Here is a 16802-nt window from a genome sequence, read left to right as displayed (position 1 = left end):
AATTGCTTTTTATAATTCAAATGCATAAATTAAATATTTAATTAAATTTAAGTTTTTAAATTTGGACATTTTTAATTGTTTCTATAAAAACACTTTGTTATGAAATATTTATATTTTTAGTGGAGTATTTGTTATTTGACTTTTCCGTCAACTACTATATTGAAAAAACAAAAGAAACGATTAAATTAGGTTTTAAGTTTCTTGTAAATTTAAATATTTCTAATTGATTTTTTTTAATAAAAATTATTTTATTGATTGTCGAATAATTTATATTTTTCAATTGAGTTTTTTTGTTATCAATTGACGTGATCATTTGATTTTACAATCTAAAACATAATACCAATAGTTTGAATAATGAGAAAAAAAATTGAAATCATAATCATCTTTATAAAAATAAAATAATTTCATTCTATAAATTAAATTAAAACAAAAATGATATCAAGTATATGGAGACACAAAACAAGATTATTTACTAAACATAATTAAGTTTTCAATTTTTTTATTGTACAAGTTCATAATGTTATATTTTATAAAAATATTTTTGATATTCAATAAAATAATTTTTTTAATAGAAACGTAATTAAAAATACTTAAATTTATGATAAATTTAAAATTTAATTAAATTATTTTTATCCTCCATTTAGAAACATATAAATAAAAACTATGCAAAATAACAATCATGTGACCACAATATCAAATATCATGATAAAGACTAATTAAAAAAAAATATACTCAATGAAACAATATTTTTTAATAGAACTTAATTAAAAATATCCAATTTTATATGGTATTTAAAACTTAGCTTAAACTTAAACTTTTGTTTCCCTTCTAATCTTTTTATTTTATGCGGTTAAAATCCCTGTATTTTGAATTTTTTAGTTATTTTGAATTTTTTAGTTTAATTCTTAATTTTTCGTATATTTATTCCTTAGTTTTTATATTTTAACTAATTAAAATGTTTTTTGATATTATTTTGAATGAATACACTGTATTTAAGATTCCATTTGACCAAAATAAAGAAAAAAAATAAAACATATGAAAACTCAAGTATTAAACATTTGTAGACTTTTAAAAGTTTAATAATGACTACAATCGCAAAAGAAAAAAAAGGAAGAACAAATTGTAGATCATCAACTAGGTCAAAATATAATTTAGTTTTTAATCTATATTAAATAAATCTTTAAATATATTTAGATGAACACATTTTTATTTTTATTCTCTAAGAAATATATATATATATATATATATATTTAGGATTATATGATTATCCATAAAATGTCACGAGTGTATTGATGTAACATGTAATTATTATTAGTTTTTATTGCTGTATATTTTGAAAATTAAAAAATATTAAAATATTGGTGATAACATGTAACACTCACACTAATTCGTATATGAACAATTGTATATCTCTTAGTTTTTAGTATTTCAAAGGGTGTCAATACATTTTATTTTGTGGACATGTTTAAATTTATGATAAGTGTTATGTAAAATTATGTATGTATGTACTATATGAAATCCAATATCACTTATTTCCTAAAAATGTTTTTATTTCAGAGAAATTGGTTCTGGAATGAAATGAAATGAAATCTCCAAAAAATGCAATGGAAGATAGAAGGCAACATAGAAGAACACCTTTATAATTTCCATACTCTCCAACACCCTAACTCCTCTCCTCAACTCACCCATTATGTTAGGAATCCAGAAAAAGAAAAACGAGACACACGAAGATAGAGATAGGATACTGAGAATTTCTCTGTTTATTGATGTTCACTGTTACAGGGAGTCAAACCTTCAAAGGGAACAACCTCCCTTTCTCACAGGACTATTCCTGTTGACACAATCTAATATTCAAAAAAACTCCCTTCCCAAAACCTGTTGGTCTTTATTTAAAGACCAACCATACCCCCACTAACCACTAAGCGCTCCCTTAACTGTTCCTAATGTTTCTCCTATGGTACACCTTTCCTGTTATTTTCCTATTCTCATTTTCTATCCTAACATTACTCCCCTCTGATATAGCAATCTTGTCCTCAAGGTTGAATTCAGGAAATTGTTCTTTGATTGTTGTCACGTCCTCCCACGTAGCGGTATCCCTCTCTCCTTTATTCCATTTTATCAATAGTTGTGGAATATATGCTCCTTGGGTGAACAATCTTCGTCTATCCAGTATTTCCGTTGGATGCTATTCCTCTGTCAGACCTTGCAACTCCCTAGGGAGTTCGGGTTGAACTTCTTGTGTCCCTATTGCTAACTTCAGTTGCGATACATGGAAGACCGGATGGATTCGAGCTGTTTCTGGCAGCTGTAGGCGAAAAGCCACCTTTCCTACGGCAGCCTCCACTTGAAACGGCCCGTAATACTTGGCTGCCAGCTTTGGATGTAATCTGTTTGGCATTGACAGTTGTCTATGGGGCCTGATTTTTAAGTACACCATATCACCTACTTTAATTGGGGAAGGTCTCCTATGGCGGTTTGCGTATTTAGACATCACATCCTGCGCCCTTTCCAGGTGAAATTTGAGTTGTGAGAGAGCCTCATCCCGGTTCATTTGATCCTGTTCCACTGCCTCTACCATCATCTCTCCGAGAATAAAGCGTGTCAAGGAAGGTGGGGGACGACCATACACTACTTCAAACGGTGTACACTTCGTCGCTCCATGAAAGCTGGTGTTATACCAGTATTCCGTCCACGGAAGTAACGTCGCCCATACATTAGGTTGTTCCGAACTAAAACAACGAAGGTATGTTTCCAACGTTCGATTCACCACTTCCGTTTGTCCGTCTGGGGTGATAGGCAGTGCTCATCTTCAACGTCGTCCCTTGCAACTTAAACAATTCTTTCCAAAATAGGCTTAGAAACGTTGAATCTCGATCACTGACTATGGATGTGGGAATGCCATGTAATCTCACTATCTCCTTAACAAAAACCTCCGCAATAGATCTAGCAGAATATGGGTGTTTAAGGGCGATAAAATGACTATACTTGCTAAGGCGATCCACAACCACCAGTACTGCGTCCTTCCCACATGATTTAGGAAGCCTGACGATGAAATCCACACTTATCTCTTCCCACACCGTTTTTGGAATAGGTAGAGGTTGTAGCAGTCCTTGTGGTGAACACGCCTGATATTTGCTCTGTTGGCACACTGCACAGGCGTGGATGTAGTCCGTCACACTCTTCTTCATGTTCATCCAGTATAACGACTGACTTATCCTTCTGTAGGTGCGGAAAACTCCTGAATGTCCACCCAACGGAGTCGTATGGTATTCGTGTAGTAACTTGGGTATCCAGCTGAAAGACGCCGACAACACCATTCTACCCTTGTAATGAAGTCTCCCATTTTCCAGGGTGTAATTCCCATGTGACTCCTGGTCGCTCTTCAAGTCCTCCATAATCTTCTTTAGGGTAGGATCTTGCTCGTTTTCTTCTTCCACTAATTCGATGTCCCTCCAATAAGGTTTGGCCAAGATATTGATCTCCTTAACTCTGTCTTCCTCTTCCTCTTCCTCCAGCCTCCGAGACAACGCGTCTGCTACCCTATTGGCCGCTCCCAGTTTGTACACAATATCAAAGTCGTACCCCATCAATTTTGCTAACCAATTCTGTTGGTTCTGGGTGGTTATCCGTTGTTCCAAAAGGTATCTCAGACTCTTTTGATCAGTATACACTGTGAACCGCCGACCTATCAGATACGATCTCCAGTGTTGAATAGCCAACACTAAGGCCATTAACTCCTTTTCATATACAGATTTGGTGAGTGAGGTCTCAGCTAAGGCCTTGCTGAAGAAAGTAATAGGTTGTTTATTCTGAGATAACACTACTCTAAGTCCTGTCCCCGACGCATCACATTCAATACAAAAATCTTGACTGAAATCTGGAAACTTCAGCACCGGAGCTGTGGTGACTGCTGCTTTCAACTTGTGTAAAGCTTCGGTGCTTTCTGCTGTCCAGACAAAACTTCCTTTCTTTAATAATTGCGTCAAAGGCCTAGCCATTTTTCCATAGTTATAAACGAATCTCCTATAGTACCCCGTGAGACCCAAAAAACCTCTTAGGGCCTTCAAGGACTTAGGTATTGGCCATTGCAGTATAGCCGAAATCTTCTGGGGGTCCATTTGAACCCCTTGACCAGATATGAGGTGACCCAAATACTATATCTCCCGCTGGCTAAAATCGCACTTCTTGTGGTTGGCATAAAACTGGTGGTGCTGCAGGGTTTCTAAAACTTGCTTCAAATGGTCCAGGTGTTCCTCCCAAGTTTTGTTGTAGACCAAAATATCATCAAAGAAGACCAAAACAAACCTCCTTAAATAAGCTTGTAGAATGCCGTTCATGGTGCACTGGAAGGTGGCAGGCGCGTTTGTCAACCCAAAAGGCATTACCAGTGACTCATAGTGTCCATGGTGGGTGCGAAAAGCGGTCTTCTGTATATCCGATTCATGCATGCGAATTTGGTGATATCCTGCCCTCAGGTCCACTTTAGAAAAAAATTGCGCCCCATATAGTTCGTCTAACAGTTCTTCTATCACTGGAATAGGGAATTTATCTGGAATTGTTGCCTTATTCAGAGCCTTGTAATCCACACAAAACCTCCAGCTACCATCCTTCTTCTTCACGAGGATCACCAGACTAGAATAGGAGCTGTTACTAGGTCTAATTATTCCGCTCTTCATCATTTCCTCTACCTGTTTTTCTATCTCTGTTTTCAGCACATAGGGATATCTATACGGTCTTACATTGATAGGATCTGTTCCAGCTTTGATCGGAATCTTATGGTCAATTTCTCTGTTGGGTGGTAGCTGTTTGGGTTCTTCAAAACCCCATTCATACTCCTTCAGGACGTTCTCCAACTCTGCTGCTTGTGACCCTGTTAATTCAGCAGAATCCTGGATAATTCTGGATTGGTCTAAGACTGAAATTTCCGCATTTTCTATTCCCCACACAAGGGATATTTCTTCAATTTCTTTCTCTTTTTTTAGAGCTTTTGGAGTCACCAACATTCGAGCTAATTTGGGCTCTCCTTGGATGTGCACTTGCTTTCCTCCCCTGCAGAAACTCATGGTCAAAGTCTTCCAATTAATTTTCACTTCCCCCAGAGTCGCCAACCATGCCACTCCCAAAATCATGTTCACCCCTCCTAGCTCAAATACGAAGAATTTCTCCTTGATTCCATAGGTTCCCAGCTGTACTTCCACCTCCGGGCAACATCTGCTTGCGGATTTTTTGTAGCCATCCCCTAGCCTCACTGTATAAGTTGGTGTTGCTTCAATTTTTAAACCCAATTGACTCACTAACTCTGTTGAAATAAAATTGTGACTGGCCCCACTGTCAATTAGCACCAGTGCGGTTCTTCCCTCCACGGTGCCTTGTAATTTCATGGTGTGTGGCTGTGTTAAACCCCCGGCCGAGAAAATGGACAGGTCCATTTCTGGTTTTCCCCTCTCTTCCTCCTCATCATGATCATTCTCTTCACTCAAATCCCCCTCCTTTTCCGCACAAATGATCACCCTCAGATTTTTCTCTGGACAGCGGTGGCCCGGGCTATACGCCCCGCCACAGTGGAAGCATCTGCCCTCTTCTCTCCTTCTAACGTACTCGGGGTACGGAAGCGTCCTCGACCCACGGTTCCTGGTGCTCTCCCCTGGCCGAGCCTCCCTGTTAGTCGTGATCGTCTCCTTCCTGACGTTACTAGCCATGCTCGTTGCACTCGATCCACCGCTTCCCCTCGTCACGTCGGCGCGACTCACTATTCCCGATCGACTGAAAGTGGTGGCGTTCCGGTAACCGCTGTTCCCCTTAATCTCCTCGTTGAACGCTTCCTCTACATCAAGAGAAATCTCCATCGCTCTCATCACTTCCTTCAGATCATGGGGTCGGATTTGATTTCTAATCCTAGGTTGTAGGCCCGCAAAGAAATAGCCCAGCAACTGTTCTTCTCCGGTTTGTGGGGCTTGAGATACTAATCCTTCAAATTCTTGGATGTAATCCTCCACTCTCCCCTTCTGTTTGAGCTTGGCCAATTTCTCAAAAACGGAGCTTCGTTCTTTTCCCCCAAATCTGCGAATCAGAGCTAAAGAAAACTCCTCCCAAGATTGGTTCTTGGAATTCTTTCTCCAGAAAACGAACCACGAACTAGCGCTGCCTTCCAGGCTGATGAATGCTAACTATAGTTTTTCCCGTGCTGAAACATTCTGTACCTCAAAGAACTTCTCGGCCCTAGCCAGCCATCCAATCGGGTCCACTCCCTCAAACATTGGAAGTTCTATTCTCCTAGACCATGGTCTCCCTTCGCCTTCCTCCTCACACTCTGATTTGCTACTCTGTTTCACCCGCTCATCTCTTCTTTCTTCCCCATTTACTGAACTTTCTCCTTCGTCCGATAATCGGTCCCCCTTCTTGAGGTTCCGCAACATTTCCTTGATGTCTATGATGTCGTCCTTCAACCCATTGATATCATTTCTTAATTCCATCATCACTCTTCCTTGATCGCTGGTCAACTTCTCCAATGCACTCGTCCTCTGTTCCATCCTCCACCTTTTTCTTTCTCGCCCAAGCTTCCCTTCGGATCCGACAAGTCGGACCAATTGTTAGGAACCCAGAAAAAGAAAAACGAGACACACGAAGATAGAGATAGGATACTGAGAATTCCTCTGTTTATTGATATTCACTATTACAGGGAGTCAAACCTTCAAAGGGAACAACCTCCCTTTCTCACAGGACTATTCCTGTTGACACAATCTAATATTCAAAAAAACTCCCTTCCCAATCCCAAAACCAGTTGGTCTTTATTTAAAGACCAACCATACCCCCACTAACCACTAACCGCTCCCTTAACTATTCCTAATGTTTCTCCTATGGTACACCTTTCCTATCATTTTCCTATTCTCATTTTCTATCCTAACATGTTCTCACCAATTCTAAGTCTCACATGTGATTTCTTGTGCAACCAATTCATTATTCTTTTCAACTTTATGCATAAATAGTATTTAACACTTTCAGATAAAATAGATTTTAAATCTTTTCAAAAATGTCTTTCCAAATATTGCATCTACAAGATATTCCAAGATGAATAATCTATAATAGGTAAAATGCTAGTTTCAAGTTATATACTGTAGAATTAACTTTTCTATCATGTAATCTTAAAATCCTTTATTACATTCAAACAGCACTAGGACAAATTTGGTGTTCACTCTTTCCAAATTATATTTATGCTTATAACATTGCATGATTAGAGTTACTGGATCATCACCACCACTCCTGCTATTCATGTATTGCAGGTACTGCTAATGGACAAGTCATCTTGCCACGAGATGCTACAACCACAACAAAAGATGTAGCTAAAAAACCATGATTAAAAGGATAAAGGGTCTATCTAGATCATTTTTTTCTAAACAATTTAACAAAAAAAAAGCATTTTTCAAACATACCAAAAAACTTTATCAACCAACTGTAGTCCTAGTTATGAACAAGGTAAAATATTTATTGAACTAGGAAGATTCTTGAGACTAGTGTAGTATGGTCAGTAGTATTCATCAACAGTACAAAACCCTACAAATTCTGTTGATGTATAAACAAGGTGCAGACTGGCAGCACACCAAAAGCCTAAATTGACAAATACAAGTTTGTTCTCTTCATATTGGATGGATAGTCAGAATATGTTACAGCCACTTTCACTCAACAAAATGTACAGATGAAGCATACATAACAGGGGTTATAGTATACATAGCTAAAACTATCACCAAGTACTCAGGAGGACTACTCATCAATCAAGCTTCAACCTTCTGGCCTGTAGATAGGGCTTCATCTTTCTCTGCTTCCTCTTCTCCGTTTACATCATCCGCTTCATCAGCTAGTTTTGTCAGCTCTTCCTGAATCATGAGCTTTATAGATGCCTTTCTCGGGGCCAGATCCATATCAAATTGTTTAGCTGAAAAGTGAAAGCAATTTTCTTAGGCACTTAATTGAGTTATGATATAATGTTTTTCACTTTCATAAATTGTCAAATTCCTACAAATAGAAAAGAGGTTTTGTGAATTTCAGGTTTGAGAATAATACAAGCCACTTCATGATTCAAATACCAGAAACATATAGGTAAACAAAAGAAGAACTTGTTATAGTTATACTTTATCTCAATTGCGACAAAGGTAAAGTAAAGAAGGGTAAAAATGATAAATACCAAGTTTCTTCAGAATGTCAGTAAATGTAGCCTGCAAGAGAGAAAAAAAAAACGTCTTAAATTTAGAGAGAGATAAAGAGAATATTCAGCAGAAGATACTAAAATACAACACTGACATTGTATTGTTCATGGCTATATATACTATCTTTTTATAGCAATACATGGCCTGCAAAAATGACAAAGAAATTCATTCTAGCAATAGCATCATAACTGCAATATTCAATATTACATCTACGAATTCTTCAAATTCCACTTGCAATACATTCCGTTCTGCCAGGTGTATAATGCACATTTTTAATCATTCATCTAGGTGACTTGACAGATTATGCCAATGACAAGTATCAATTACTGGGTCATGCCAAATCCATCAATAAATTGGAGGAAAGGTAAATATATATATTAATAGGTCTAGGAGCACTGACAGGGAAAAGGGAAAGATGCCTTACCTAAGGGTTTTTTTTATCAAGGTTTCAAGGAGGATTGACAGTATCTCGGTCAAGAAAGATACATTCTGAAGTAAAATAATAAGCCCAACCATAGTTTTGCAGTGCTTCATGTATGTATTTACAAACAAGAAAGCCTTTTCCAGCTATCTGGGGTCAGTAACATAGATCAAACAATTCTCTTGTTGTATAAATCATGTTTATAAAAAAAAACTATCGACTTCTAAGTCCTTCTTGATCATTTCACCTATAACTTCTCTTGATTTCCCTCTACCCCTAACAATTTGGAAATCCATCTAATCCACTCTCTTTATTGGAGCTTCTACAAGTCTTCTCCCCACATCCACAAAACTCCTAATGCAAGTTCTACCATCTTTTCTACAATAGGTGCTAACCCAACCTTTTCTCCGCTACATTAATATGTCCGCCAACATTCTCATCTCTTTGACGTTTGAGTTTATTCTCTTGCCAGCTTTGTCTGCCTGACATTAGTTTTATACAAGATTCCAGTTCCACTAGCTTTAGCCATGCATTATACATAAAAATTATAGTCGCTGAACCATGTACAATTCATTTCAACATCTTACCGTATTGAAGTCAACTTCTTTAAGAATTTCACATATTGCATCATGTAACTGATTATCACTAGGGCTCGATTTCTCTTTCTTCTTGCCTCTTCCTCTAGTAACCTTTTCTGCTTGATACAACAGAAAGATGTTTTACAATGTAAGTGGGATGAAGATGATTAAACCAAAATCATTATCAGTTTTTAAATGTGGAAATGGAAAAATAAATTAACTGACTAGAAATACCTGACTATATAGTTAAAGCTAAAAATTACTTTTTATTATAACACAACAGGCATTCAAATCAGAACATTTTCAAATGTTATCTACCTGTTTTCTCTTTGGAGGAAGGCTTAGTGGGTGTTGATGTCTTCTGCTTTCCTCCTTTCTCATTTTTCTTCTTCCTTGAAACCTTTGGACTTTCATCACTATCCTCATCAGACTTTGAGAGGTTGGATGATGATTTCTTTGGTGTTCTTTTTGGGGGTAAGTGAGATTTATAGGAAACTGGAATTTTCTCAATTTTACTTTTCTTAGCAGATTCTTTCTTCGTGGATGATGTTTTAGAAGGTTTTTTCTTTTCTTTCATATCTTCAGATTCACTCCCAGAATCACTTTTATCTTCACTTTCAGATTTCTCTGATGTTTCATCCTCTGATTTGTCAGCAACACCATTTTGATTTTCCTCCTCATTTTCTTCATCAGACTCATCTTCTGTGTCAGTTGTACTCTTTCTCCGCACAGCTAAAGAATCTTCATTTTTCTTCCGAATCTGAAGAAGACATGACAAAGTTGAGCAAACCAAATGTTGACACTATATTTAGAAAAATATGGGATTAGATTAATATGAAATGCTACATCATACAAAGTACTGACACAAATCATACCGACAACAAAAAGTACTAGTGTAGTTACAACAAGCACATCCCAAGAAAAACTATTTTTGGGGGCCTATAATAGCAACTGAGATTTGAACCTAAGACCAGTGTTGTCTAGACTGCAATTATACTAATAATAGGATTGTATGATCTCACAAAACCGGTGTTTACATTAGTCCATGGAATTTAAGTAAAAGCTTCAGATCCACTCAAGGAAAGGTTGGTACAACCAAACAAAAAACTGTTTTTAGAGCTGTTATTAAGTGAATCAAACTAACCCCTAGTGTCAAGGGATGAGAACAACTGGTCATTCAATTGGACAAGAACAATTCTGTGGTAGTAAGAGTAGCAATGCAGAGTGCAAAACAAGCAAAAGGGAAATAAACATGTTAATCCAAAGGAATGCAGCATTGATATTCATTCCACTGCAAGACTTGACTTTGGAATACAAAATTTATAGTTCATTGCCTAAATCACATTTCACATTTCTGCAGTAAACCGAGTAAGATATTACCTTGGCAGAACGTCTTGAACTTGTCCCAGATCTTGATGAACCCTGTTTTACAATACGCTTGCGCTTTTTTCCTTTACTGAGCTGATGATAAATAAACCAAAAATAGTATGAATATCATGACCAGAACATGGTTGCCAGGGTGAAAAGAAATTACCACAACATAACAGTAAAAAAATTGATAAATAAATACAAAGACAACCTTCTCTTTTTCTGCAAGTAACACAGATGTGGTTGCATGAGGGGCAACTAAAAAGTCTATCACCTTAGCAATAATATCTTCCTGCATAAGTGGAAAATTATAAGTAATTATAGGGCAGTGTCAAATGGTATTAGTAGAATTGTATCAATAAGGTCTAACAAATACACCTTCCTCATTGTTGCCCTGTTAACGGTTATGTCAAGCACATCACAGAACTCCAGTAACCTCTCCTTATTACACTTGTCAAGTTTTTCTTTTACTTTAATCATTTGCTTTTCCTGCAGTAACAATATTTGAACTTTAGAACCTTTGACCTTTGACAGACAAAGAACTTCAAACAGAAAAGCATGAAATCAGTAAAAGAAGTTACCACGAATAAAACCTATTATTATAATATATGCTACAGTTGCATGTTATGAGAACCAATTTTCATATTATTGAAAAGTAATAATCACCTCATTGTCATGCCAAACAAAACCAGAAAACCTTGATATATTACTCTTGATCTGAATTGCCTGCAAAAGAGTAAAAAACCGGAGTCATGTGGAAGCATAACAACATTAGTGTGTAACATTTTGACTCTGGGTGAGCTTTGAATGTTTAACTTTCTACAATCTAGGCAACCACTATCCTATATCCTGAACTATATACAAAAACACAAGAAAATAAAAATAGAGGTGGTGTAACAACTGTAACAAAAAACACAGATAATTAATGAAGACATACCTTCCCTCTCCTTCCAAAGAGAATTGTATGGAGCAATTTGAAGGTATCATCAGTCTTCTTTCTGGACAGCTTAAATGCCACTAGTGCAGAAAATGCAAGAGTGATAAAGTTTTTAGCTGTTCCGAAGTAGTAGAAACATGCATGCACACTTCACAGCATAATGAACGAATTTAAAATCATGAATTAAACCCCTGTGTTTTTGGTCACCTTTACTTATATATTCATAGCAAAAACTTTCCCAATACTGCTAAATTATGGTCAATTTGGTAGTCTACTATTTTTTTCCATTCTCTCGAGTGTTAGATATTCTATAGATCTAATAAAATGACATTAAATACAATGAATAAACTATAATTAGCAAATAATCTCATTTACCATTAAGAGTGAAAGGATGGACCTTCAGATATTTCCAAGTTCGTGTCATTATTATTGTTGGGGGAAAGGAATACATATATACATAAATATTTTTTTCATTTTAATAGGAAAAAGAAGGCATGCAAAAAGTAACTTTTCTATAAATAGATTAAAGTTTAAACACAATCAAATCAGTATACGCTAATGGATTTTGCCAATAACACAATTAAAGTAACTGCTTATGTTGTGAGTCTGGATCACCAACTCATGACAATCTGGAGCAGGAAGGGTTCAATATTTAGGGGGACAAAGATGCAGTTAAGCATAGATCCTTGACTCAAATAATCATTGAATTGAAGGGACACAATACAACTATAATTTCATAATCTTAAATCAACCATCTCTACAAATGGCACATTATTTAACATAATTAGAAAAGTATAGAAACAATATATATCTGGCCAATTTCTTGCCTGATAATGTTAAATTCAAATCATTGACTAACATCAAGATTTTCTCATAAACCTAGGAAGAATGAGGAATGCTTGTGTATGTACATTATGCATTATTTTTATTTATGTTGGCTTGAGTATATACAGAAGGGATTAAAAGGCCATATCGAAGAAGAATTCAGAAAAGGAAAGCACCATACCATTTGGTATATCTTTTAATGGTGTGCCACGTCCCTGCAATTTGAAAGAGAAGCTGTAAACAAATTAAGTTATAATAAATGCTAAACTAAGGGTAAATATTTCAAATATGAAACTAAAAACAAATACCTTTTCAATGCGAAATTCTTTGGTTGCATCTTTCTCAATTGATGTAACCAACCTCTCAACTAACTTCCTTTCCCGCACAGGGCGGTCAATAGTAGGAGTCCTTGGTTCTATTTTCTTCAGTTCCTTTCTTTTTTCTTTATCTTTTTCCCCATTGATCTTCTCTCTCCCATGCTTTTTTGATCTTTTGTTAACCTTACTATCCTCTTCCTTCTCTTCTTCTAACTTATCAATATTATCCTTATCTTTGTCTTCATCCTGATCCTCTTCCATCGCCACTTCAATTTTCTCCTTTTCATCACCCTCCTCCTTCCCCTTAATGCCACCCTCTACTTCCATAGCATCTCCTTCTGGTTTCTCAGTTTCTACTTCTTCATTTTCATGTTTATCTTCCACTGTATCTTTAACCCCAGTGTCTTCATCCATTTTATCATTCTCAGATATATGAACATCTTTCTTATCTTCCTCTATTTCTTTCAATTTATCACCCTTTTTATCTTCTACTATATTTTTCCCACCATCAACTTCCTTATCCTCCTTAACTTCTTTCACACCATCAACTCCCTGATCCTCGACTTTTTTCACACCATCAACTTCCATACCATCCTTTACGTCATCATCTTTCTCATCCTCTTCTACTTCATCCACCCTATCTTTCTCATCCTTGTTTACTTCATCCACCCTATCTTTCTCATCCTTATTTACTTCATCCACCACATCTTCTTTCTTATCCTCTTTTGCGTCTGCCACTCCATCTTCTTTCTTATGTTCTTTTGCGTCTTCCACTCCATCTTCTTTCTTATCCTCTTTCGCGTCTCCCACTCCATCTTCTTTCTTATCCTCTTTTATGTCTTCCACTCCATCTTCTTTCTTATCCTTTTTTGCTTCTTCCACTCCATCTTCTTTATCATCCTCTTTTGCCTCTTCCACTTCATCATCTTTCTTATTCTCTTTTGCTCCCACCACTCCATCTTTAGTCTTATCATCTTTTATTTCTTTCTTATCATCTACCACTTCTTCCACAACACCAACTTTCTTGTCCTCTTCTACCTTTTCCACATCATCAGCTTTCTCATCTTCAACTTTTTTCACAATATTTTCTTTCAACTCTTTGACTCCATTGTTCTCCAAGACTTTTCCTTCGTCGGTTTCCAAGTCTTTTTTCTCAGTACTTCTGTTCAAAGTTTTCTCCTTAGAGCTCTTCCCATTTGAATCAGTCTCGGAAACTTCATTCATCGGTTGTTCCTCACCCATAATGATCTTATTTACAGTATATATACAAAATTTACTATTTCCTAAGCACACTGTTCTCTACACTCTGTTAAATTGCTCTAGTGAAGCCTATCTGGAGATTAAAAAAATCAGTTAGTACCAGTATGACAAACACTCAAACAGCAAAGCGTGAAAGTAATAAGGAAAAATAAAGGATAAAGGTAGCTACAATGGAAGGGCATTTTCAATATATATTTTTAAATCATAACTCAAGGTTATTGATAGCATGCTAGAGGGCACCATAGCGACAGAGCAGCAGTTGGCAGCTACAAAGCAATCATTGAGGGCAGTATTTTCTGTTGTTACTTTTTCTCTTGACCTATATTCTAACTTTTCACAGATAATTACCAATATATCTTAAATTTTGAGTATCTTTAAGTATTGAATGTGCAATTTTGTACATAATTTTAATAAGATATCCTTATTAAATAAAAATACCAGCAATCCCACAACAGTGCTTTTAGAATTTGGCTGCTACGTGCTAGTATCCAGCATTGATAACTATGATCAAATCACAGTGGAGCCAAGATATGTTTTTTTATCATAGTAACAAGTATAACAATAAAGAAAGAAATGAGTATATTTACCCAAAATAAATCAATTTCAAAGAAAGCATGAAAATTAGGCCTCCTCGTGAAACCAGCAAAGGAATGCAGTTGTTGTTGATAAACAAAAAGTCAAAATGCAATACTCGACACTGTTCAGCAGGGGAGGACTTAACTAACATTTGAATATTCATTTCGCACCATTTCCAGAGAATATAACAGCACCGCATCAAAAGGGTAACCCTATTCATGCAATTCCAACAACAAAATTCTCACCGGAGCACAGCAGAGCAAGATGGCAAACTTTAAAAATATCAATTTTGTTACCTTAACTACACCCCGTGATAACCTAGAATCTCAAACTTAACCCAGATAGTCAAATCAAAGTAAAAGTCCCAACTTTGAGTACTTTATTCAATTCAAAAGCCCTAAAATTCCTCACCCGAAATCCCCCACCCCATCTAAGAATTTACTCCAGAAAATACAAAGAAACAAACTTTTCAACGTAAAACAGTGCTTAACAGGGAAAAGTGGAAGAGAAGAAGCTTACAGATTCAGTTGGAAGAGAAGGAAAGAGCATAACAGAGCTTTTCACTCACTTTGTTTGCACATATTTCTCTCTCCGCCAGTCTCAGTAACAACTATGTGTGAAAGTGTAAGGTTATTTGGGACAATTTATACCTCGGACTTCAAATCAGATTTTAAATGCGGTTAAAAATTGCCAAGTAAGATGCTGAAATTCGGATCAACGGATCCGATTGGGTTTTCGTGGCGTACCTGCAAGATCAACGGTCGTAGTTTGAAGTTCCTTGGTCGTGCATCGTGTTGTTGTGATTTTTAATTTGTTATTGTATCCGAAATTGTTAACTATAACTTGTTAGATTTTTGCATTATTTTTCAACAGAGTTCAAATATTTTGCTTGTAATGAATAATTGAATGTGCCGACACAAGAACACTGCTCCTCTATTAATGAAGCAAAAGTTTAAAATTAGTGGAAAAATTAGATGATAATTAAAAACTTAATGGTTTATAAATATGAAGTGAAATTGAAAGATGTTTAATTGTTTGATAATTTTGAATTTATGTTAAAAACATAGTGCAAGCTAAATAAATTATGTTCTTTCACCAAACTTGTCTATTTTAGACTAAAAAGTAACAAAAAAAATTGCAATGCAATTTGTTTGTCTTTATTGAAGGCAATTGTAATGACAATTTGAGCTTTTTATAATAATTACTATGTTAATTACAATTTTGTTAACATGTATACTGAAATGGTTGAAATTTAAGTGTGATATTGCATAAAAATCATAAGATTTTTGGATTAAATATGATGTTATATTTTTTTTTATGTAATTGACTCGAGACTTATTAATAAAACAAGGACAATGAGATTAGAGGTGAATTTTGAGTTGGAGATGATTTTTCTTTTAATTTGAACAACAAATTTAAATAATATGTTGATAAGGTAAAAGGAACAACAATTATTTAGAGTTATAATTGAGTACTCATTAATAAATAAGAGTTTATTTTTAAAAAGAAATTTTTAATGTAAAAGGAACTCATACTTCAGTTTTGTTTTAATCAAGGCACATAACAAAATACAATAAAAAAATAAGAAAAAATGAAATATAAAATATTTAAAAATACAAAAAAAATTGAAATATATTTTACGTGTTAAACTTTTCAGATTTTTGAAAAAAAATTATACATAATCAATAATCAATATTATGCTTAAAACATAATCAATTATGTATAAATATGAAAAGTTTTCCTAAGTATGATGGGAGGTGAATTTTTATACAAAATAATAATATATATACACAGAATCTATTATATACTTTTATTTATTAAAGACATGATTATGATACTTAAAATATAAGTGTAACTAATAAAGTAACAACAATCATTTTTTATGAAAAATATTTATTGTTTTATTTTAAAAACACATTTGTTATTATACTTAATCACTGTTCGTATTATAAACATTACTCTTAAATTAATATAATATTTATTATATATCTCAAAGCAAAATTAATGTTTTGTCGTTCGATCTAGATTAATTTTACACTTTTTGTTACTATAAATTTATTAAATAACGTTTTAAAACATGTAAAACATTTGTTTACAAAATAAAACCGTTAAACATTTTATAATGAAAAAAATATCAAATAAAGACACCTTAATTATTTTTTTAAAATTGTTGTTATATAATAACTTCAACTTTTATATATATAATGGATACTTAAAAATATTATAATACAATTTTTTGATTTTTTTAATGAATATAATTAAAAATAAAATAGAACCAAATTGTAAAAGAACCTCAAAGAAACATTTGTTAATTACCTA

General features: G+C 34.9%; 2 protein-coding genes across 5 annotated transcripts; both read right to left on the bottom strand.

Annotated features, from left to right (window-relative positions):
* Positions 1-2185: 2185 nt before the first annotated feature.
* LOC150027301 (uncharacterized) lies at positions 2186-2581 on the bottom strand. The gene has a single exon (XM_090303922.1). The coding sequence runs from the start codon at positions 2579-2581 to the stop codon at positions 2186-2188; it is 396 nt and encodes a 131-aa protein (XP_090160048.1).
* Positions 2582-7462: 4881 nt separating this feature from the next.
* On the bottom strand, positions 7463-15271 carry LOC137831352 (DEK domain-containing chromatin-associated protein 3). 4 transcript variants are annotated; one of them, XM_068638991.1, is made up of 12 exons: positions 15003-15271; positions 12639-13980; positions 12512-12545; positions 11506-11585; positions 11235-11294; positions 10947-11057; positions 10780-10860; positions 10581-10661; positions 9519-9960; positions 9210-9316; positions 8180-8210; positions 7463-7930 (listed from the first exon to the last, which is right to left on the bottom strand). In XM_068638991.1, exons 2-12 carry the CDS (start codon positions 13887-13889, stop codon positions 7770-7772), a joined length of 2439 nt encoding a protein of 812 aa, XP_068495092.1. In that variant the 5' UTR covers positions 13890-13980; positions 15003-15271; the 3' UTR covers positions 7463-7769. The 4 variants fall into 4 exon arrangements, with proteins under 4 accessions (XP_068495092.1, XP_068495093.1, XP_090159151.1 ...); XM_068638992.2 differs by having other exon boundaries at positions 12639-13976; positions 15003-15111; XM_090303025.1 differs by having other exon boundaries at positions 14633-15012.
* Positions 15272-16802: the final 1531 nt, after the last annotated feature.

The sequence above is a fragment of the Phaseolus vulgaris genome, chromosome 6, assembly GCF_051622355.1.
Source record: "Phaseolus vulgaris cultivar YP4 chromosome 6, ASM5162235v1, whole genome shotgun sequence".
Taxonomy (NCBI): domain Eukaryota; kingdom Viridiplantae; phylum Streptophyta; class Magnoliopsida; order Fabales; family Fabaceae; genus Phaseolus; species Phaseolus vulgaris.
This window is presented reverse-complemented; position numbering and strand designations above follow the sequence as displayed.